General features: G+C 45.2%; 1 protein-coding gene across 1 annotated transcript; it reads right to left on the reverse strand.

Moving 5' to 3' along the window:
- Positions 1 to 506: 506 nt before the first annotated feature.
- FJX1 (four-jointed box kinase 1) lies at positions 507 to 7,428 on the reverse strand. The gene has a single exon (XM_089677352.1). It carries the CDS (start codon positions 7,361 to 7,363, stop codon positions 6,209 to 6,211), a length of 1,155 nt encoding a protein of 384 aa, XP_089533478.1. The 5' UTR covers positions 7,364 to 7,428; the 3' UTR covers positions 507 to 6,208.
- Between the last annotated feature and the right edge of the window lie 210 nt (positions 7,429 to 7,638).

Here is a 7,638-nt window from a genome sequence, read left to right on the forward strand (position 1 = left end):
ACATTTAGGAACGTTTGCTTATTGTTGATATCTGCAGTAAAAAGGAGTTGGAAGTTTCTCCCCGTGCTCACTGGAAACACTGCTCTCTGCTACACCGTATTCATTTTACATCAGATCTTCACTACTAAATAAAAAATGTTAGGAGATAAAGCTTTTGGCAGAAGAGACTTTGCATGCCGCTTCTGCCAAAAATACCACTTTCCTGTCTCCTAGCATTTTTTTTGTCTGCTGTAAGCTGCCTGTACTGTACACTCCTGCCCAGGGCTGCTGTTAGAAACCACGGGGCCCCATAGAGCCAACCTGACAGGCCCCCCTCCCCCCCCCAAAAAAACTGTTTACTATGCTTCAGTTATGAATGAACACAGTGAGTGATCAGTACCAATCACTAGTTGTGTTCATTCAAGAAAGGAAGGGGCTGTTAAATCTGACATATTTACCAGACCCTTTCCCAGCTCTCCATCTTCCATCAAGGATCCTATTCAAATATGAAATAAAGAAAGATGCAATGGATTTTATACGGGTTTATTTTGGTCCTTTGTTTCTGGATCATCTCCAGTACTTTCAGCTCTGTTCCTGGTAATCATTTATCATACGGTGACTTCCATTAATCAGATCTCCGTGTAACAATAAAACTCTCGCTGCGTCATACCTTCTTCTTACTTTAATAAGGCAAAGGGGAACAACGGCTTACAAAGCGCAAGGAACCCACCGGAACCCGATGAGGGCAAGGAAAGATTCATTCTGATTGGTCGCTGCGGGTTACTGCCTTTCGCTTGCAGCTGTTTTAACGACGGCCACGTGTTACGATCGGTTTTCATTCAATCGTACTTTTCAGCTATTTCCTCGCTTAGGCTCTGTTCACACCTATGCAGATTTTTGGCCGTTTTGCAGTGCTTTTCACTTTGGATGCATTTTTACAGCATTTTGTTCAGTTTTTTTTTTTTTTTTGCTGGGCAGAATAAAAATGCAAAACGCTGCAAAAACACATACTACCATGCATTTCAGCAGATTCTCCATTGTAGTGCTTTTCACAGTTCATTTTGCATTTTTGATGCATTTTTACCGCGTTTAGTTAATTTTTTTTTTTTTAAGTGGATTTTTTTTTTTTGCTGGGCAGAATAAAAATGCAAAATGCAGCAAAAACACACTACCATGCATTTCAGCAGGTTCTCCATTGTAGCAAAAACACTGCTTTTTTCTTTTAATGCAGGCCATACACAGGTCGAATTCCAAACAATTTTTTGCCCAAAAACGCCGTTCGCTCGATAATCCGATGGTGCCATCAATGATTTCGAAAATCGGCCGAACAAGTCATAAAGTTTACCCCATATAACAGGTGAAACTTCTGTTCCTTCCAGGTCACGGCTCATGCGCATATTCTTTTTGGAAAAACAATCGTACAATTTGACCATCATTGAGTCGAAAATCAGTGGTTTTTCAAGAATTTTCCAAACATGTCCGATCACCAAAAAGGGGAGGAACCATGAAAATCAGCCGGTGCCACTGACCCACTAATAGAGCGAAAATCGGCTGATTATTCTTAGGTCTGATTTTTGGCAAAAACAAAAAAAACAAAAAAACGCAAATGTGAAAAATCGCCGCACAACGCCGCTAATGCAAAAACTCTAAAAAAAAACCTCCCGTTTTTAATGTGACTTTACACAGCTAATGTTACCAGCGTTATTAAAACGCTCGGTGAAAAAGCTCGGACACTTTCCAAAAATGCAGCCAATCAAAAAAAGCCTAGATGTGAACATGTCCCATAGGAAAACCATGTTAAATGGACTGTAGTGCGTTTCTGCAAAAAAGCACCCAAAAAAAAAAATGCATCGGTGTGAACGCAGCCTAACTTGTAATCAGGGGCAGACTGACCATTTGGAAACTCGGGCACTGCCTGAGGGCCCAGGGTCAGTAGGGGGCCCCATGAGATGCCCCTGGTACCTTTATCATAGGCTTTTTTGAGTTTGGGCAAGGACACAGGGGCCCCATGATCCCCTATTGCCCGGGGGCCCCATGAGTTGTCAGTCCGCCCCTGCTTGTAATACTGCCAGAGACATAACATGCCTTGTCTGTTTTATAGACAAAACAGTAAATAAATAAAATCGGTTATCTGATCTATCAATCGTTCGTTACACACACTATGAACGGAAAATGATCATAACGGGCACTCCATGGGTTACAATTCATTTGCAGAGAACGAAAAATCTTCTGCCACTTCCAACAGAAATTCCATTTCATCTGATCCGATATGCCGATCAGAACCACCAACATACATGATTCAAATGTTTCGTCAATTAAAAAAAGCAACAATCTGAACGGAAAATCTTAAACGTAAGATTGCAATGTGTGTGGACACCTTGAACTGTGAATGCAAACCCAAATTTCTATATTTCAGTATGTTTGCCATGATGCCTTTGGGCCCTTTCACAGGGATCAGTTTTTCCCAGTTACAAAAAGTGAGAGATTATGCGTTTTGACTGCAGTTTTTGCAATGGAGCGGTGTGAAAGCAGCCTGGAACGCAACTGACTGGTGTGACTAGCTCCATAGGATTTAAAAGGAAGCATTTTTCTTCTGCTTTTTTTTTTTTTTAACTGGTCAGTTTGAAAGGGCCCTTGCAGGGCCGGACTGATAACTCATGGGGCCCCCGGGCAATAGGTGATCATGGGCCCCTGTGTCCTTGCCCACGCTCAAAGAACACCCAAAAATGCCTATAAAAAAATAAAAAATAAAAAAGGTACCAGGGGCAATTCATAGGGCCCCCTACTGACCCCGGGCCCTCAGGCAGTGCCCGAGTGCTCAAATGGTCAGTCTGCCCCTGGGCCCTTGTTATAGACAGTTTTCTTGAGGAATTCATTTTTTTGTGAATTTGTTGCAACATTTCTACAACTGCCAGTAACAGCGCTTCCTGTTATAGGTTGACAACGCTAAGCCGCTGCTTCTCAATTCGTGGCAGTGTTGTCAGCTGCCGTTGGGCTACTTACCGGATCTATTGGTGGCCATACTCACTTCGATAAATGACTGATTTCTTTTCTGATCAATTATTCCCAATAGGAATCATCTATAATTAATAATAATTTGATAGATATTTCAAGGGGAAATATTTTGATTGCATGGAGGAAGAGCTGATCATAGCTTTTGGCGTCTTTTTCTACAGCCAGTAAACTCCCTAGCATGTTATCCTATGTGTCCATACCAGGGGTGGACTGATAACTCATGGGGCCCCCGGGCAATAGGGGATCATGGGGCCCCTGTGTCCTTGCCCACACTCAAACCACACCCAAAAAAGCCTATCAAAAAAAAAAAAAAAGGTACCAGGAACTTCTCATGGGGCCCCCTACTGACCCCGGGCCCTCGGGCACTGCCCGAGTGCTCGAATGGTCAGTCCACCCCTGGTCCATACACACAGACTGTAATCAGCATTTTTAGGCAGGGGCGTTTTTGGCTGAAAAAAAACCCAGTACTGGGTTTCTAGAGGAGTTTTTAAGCTGTAAAAACGCTCAAACGCTGCAAAACGCAGCAAAACGGCACTCTGTATCTCTGTTTTCCCAATGCAATCCCACAGCCTGATCAATTCAATTCATGAACAAAGCAGTTCAATGCTGCGGATTGATGCAACATGATCAATAAGTTCCAGCCTCTGCCAATTGACTCAGTTTGATTGAATTTAATCTAAGGCTAGGTTCACACCTATGCAGTTTGCGTTTGAATAGTTTCTGCAGTGCGTTTTGCGGTGCATTTTTGCGGGGTTTAAAAAAAATTTTTTACTTGTTGCTGGGCAGATTAAAAAGCAAATGTGCATAAAAAAAAAAAAAAAAAAAAAATAATTTGCATCAAATACGCACTACATGCTTTTCTGAAGCGTCTCCATTGAAGTCTTTAGAACCAAAAACGCAAAGTTTTGCATTTAAAAAAGTCCCTGACCCTTCCCAAAAAAATGCACCGGGTGAAAACGCTGAGCTGTGAACATGTCCCATAGGAAATCATGTTAAATGGACTGCTGTGTGTTTCCGGAAAACGCATAGGTGTGAACCTAGACTAAATCGATTGAATGGAAAATGATGTCTTTACGTTTGTTGCTTTATTGAATTTCTCACTTGTTTGATGGAAAAATCAAAGCGTAGATGGCCACCATATCAGGAAGCCAGGCCAAAAGTACAACCAAAAGGAGTACAGCCGGCCACGCTGATGCTAATTGCAAAGAGGTGGCTTAGCGTTGTCAGCCTGCAACAGGAAGTGCTGGTTTTGGCAGGATCTTAAAAGGTAAACCTTTGCAACAGAAAAATAATTTAGGGCCGGTCCACACCAGATGCATTCCAGTGCGGGTTTTTTTTCTGCATCAAAAACGCATGGATAGTGGATTATATGGGTTTCAATGGCATCATACACACCAGTGCAGTCGGTTCCAGTGCAGACAAAAAAGTGGAACATGCTGCATTTTTCCTGCACAGAACTGTACTGAAAAAATGCATCAAAACCACACTGTAACACACTGGAAGGCATCTAAATGCATCAAAAACGCACTGGAACACATCACATTAAAAAAACAAAAAAAAAAAAAAAACCACACCTTAGAAAAAAGGGAAAAAAACCCCCCACAATAGAACGCATTGTAAATGCATCAGAAACGTGCATGCAGAAACACATCTGGAGTGAGTTTTGTGGTGTGAACCGCAAGCAGAAATGCATCCAAACCGCATACATGTGTTTGTGGCGTGAACCGCAAGCAGAAATGCATTCTAAACGCATCCGACGTGAGTTTTTGTGGTGTGATCCGCAAGCAGAAATGCATCCAAAACGCATCCAACGTGTGTTTTTAATGGTGTGAACCGCAAGCAGAAATGCATTCTAAACGCATCCGACGTGAGTTTTTGTGGTGTGATCCGCAAGCAGAAATGCATCCGAAACGCATCCAACGTGTGTTTTTAATGGTGTGAACCGCAAGCAGAAATGCATCCGAAACGCATCCAACGTGTGTTTTTGTGGTGTGAACCGCAAGCAGAAATGCATCTGAAACGCATCCAACGTGTTTTTATGGTGTGAACCGCAAGTAGAAATGCATCCGAAACGCATCCGTGTGTTTTTATGGTGTGAACTGCAAGCAGAAATGCATCCGAAACGCATCCAACGTGTTTTTGTGGTCTGAACCGCAAGCAGAAAAGCATCTGAAACACATCCAACGTGTGTTTTTGTGGTGTGAACTGCAAGCAGAAATGCATTTTAAACACATCCGTGCATTTTTGTGGTGTGAACCGCAAGTAGAAATGCATCCGAAATGCATCCAACGTGCGTTTTTGTGGTGTGAACCAGCCGTAAGTCAACAAAGTAGTTTCCAGTGAGACATGATGCCAAACATACAGAAAAATAGATGCTGGTTCTCCGTTCGCCCTAACAGAGGTCGGTTTGCCAGCTGAGCTAAGCTAGCCATAAGCAGAGCTAATTTTGGCCAGTTCTTGATGAACCAGCTGACATTTGCTCAGTGGGTGGTCTGTTTGCTACCCCTCCGCATGACAACCTCTAACAGAAAAATGGAAAGAGCTAGTTAGGAAAAAAAATACTTTTGTCAAACAGCGCCTGCGTCCAATCAGATGCAGCCGCTGTTTGGGTATTTTGACAGCTGGCTGGCCCGGCTGTCAGAACACAATATCTCCATCGGTTTGCGTATGGCCAGCTTCAGTCCTTCTCCAACCATTACATTCACCCCACAATACCCTTTTAACCTGTACAAATGTCATCAGTAAGAATGCAAAAAGCATGAAATGCCATTTCACAGCACAAAACCCCAAAAAAAAAAAATCAGAAATACTTCTGATCGCTGATTTCTAATTGGCTGCTGCGGCTTATGGCGCTTCCTTGCTGTTCGCACAGTGTTATTAAATAAAGCTAATACAAAGCAGTACAAAGTGCAACCGCCATGTGCAAAGTCTTCTGACTCCTATCAACCAATCAGATTTCACCCTCTATCCATTTTTGAGGCATAAGAGGGACAGAAGGTGATTTCTGATTGGTTGCTGCACACCATTGCTCTTGGAAGTGTTCATGGTCATCAGACGGATCAATCAGTAGTACAAGCATCTCATTACAGATAACACAGTTAGTAAAATTTTATAAAAATGTTGAGTTTCGGACTTGATCTACTTTTTCTCAGCGATGTCCTACTACTAAGTTGTGGAACAAATGTTCCCCTTTTGGGTTCTAGATCCACTTGTATCAGCTGTACCTGTCCTGGCAGCTCTGTATGTGTCTATAGAGAAGTCCCACTCTGTCCTGTAAGACCTGTGCCTCCGACTCAGTTAATAAGCCGAGCTCGGCGGCCAGCGGTTCCCCCGCCAAGTACAGCGCGTGCAGCTCCTCCGCGGTGCGTTGCCCTAAGTACAGCTCCCGCAATTTGCGCACCAAGCCCCTGCGGAACAGGCACACTGTAACCAGAAGCTCCTTGTTGTACTTGTCCCAGGTGTCCCGAACCCTGTACCCATGTGCCAGCCCAGCCTCATTATCCAACAAAACCAAGGTGCCATCTGGAGACCGATGGAGGTTGTTAGTTCCCCGCAACATGACCCGAGGATCCCATTGGAGGCTGAAAAGATTGCTCACCAGCCGGTCAAAGTTGGCAGTCAGGTAGTCAAAGAGGATCAAGTCACCCCACTGTGCCAGCTCCACCATGCCAGTTTGCCCTGAGTGCAATTCCTCCAGTAGGGGGCGCAGTTTGCCATCCTCAGCTCGCAGGGCAAGGGGTGGAAGGACTGAACTGAGGTTGTGCAACCAAGGGGTGATGGTGACCAAGGAGCCTGATGCCCAACCTGTGCCCCCCAGCTCAGCCAGAGCCCACTGTGTACCACCCACTTTGGAGAGGACACAGGGTGGCACAGCTGGCAGCCCCAGCAGGCGAGATAGGTAGAAGGAGAGGACTTCCCCCTGGATCTGTTCCGGGTTGATGCCATAACGTATGCAGGCTTTGCTGCCATCTGATAAGGTTGCCAGTCGGTTGGTGCTGCGCCCGCAACCTCTCTCCAGGGTCACCACACTGGCATTGCGAGCAAATTGCTGCCAACCCTGAGAGTATTCATCAGTAAAGCCCTGGGGCAGTGTCCTCTCCAGTGTCCATGGCCAATAGACTCCCTGCTCCATGGAAAGGCTTGGCTGTGATCGGTTCTCTGGGTTCCCGTGCCCTGGAGATGCCCCATGGGCATGTCCCTCAGTGACTGGTGGAGTGTGTGGGGCTAGTGCAGGCAGGCGCAGAGCCCTGGGGGACCTTTGATGGAGATGCTCAGGCTGCTCCACAGGATGATGGTCTTTCCTTACCCAGAAGACACCCCCTACCACCAGGAGGACCCCTGAAGTGACCAATACTAGAGCAGTCCTCATCCTTGCTGGGCACAAACAGCACTTGGCACAATCACAATGACCCTGAGGGCACTTATTCCATGGGCACTTCTTCTGTATCTGTACAAAGGGGTAAATCCTTGGTCCACTGGCCATCACTTAAGGTAGGTCTTTGTCCAGGTGGGTGTCCAGGTTAGGTGTTGCACATTCCCCTCCCTGGGCACATTGTAGGGTGCCCACCCGGCACATTGCAGACAGATCTTTGTGTCCTAGGCATCCTTCCTTGGGCACATGTTGGGCTCTTTGTCCACACTTGC

This window comes from Staurois parvus, unplaced genomic scaffold (genome assembly GCF_062004578.1).
Source record: "Staurois parvus isolate SC_StPar_1 unplaced genomic scaffold, SC_StPar_1.0 ptg000184l, whole genome shotgun sequence".
NCBI lineage: Eukaryota > Metazoa > Chordata > Amphibia > Anura > Ranidae > Staurois > Staurois parvus.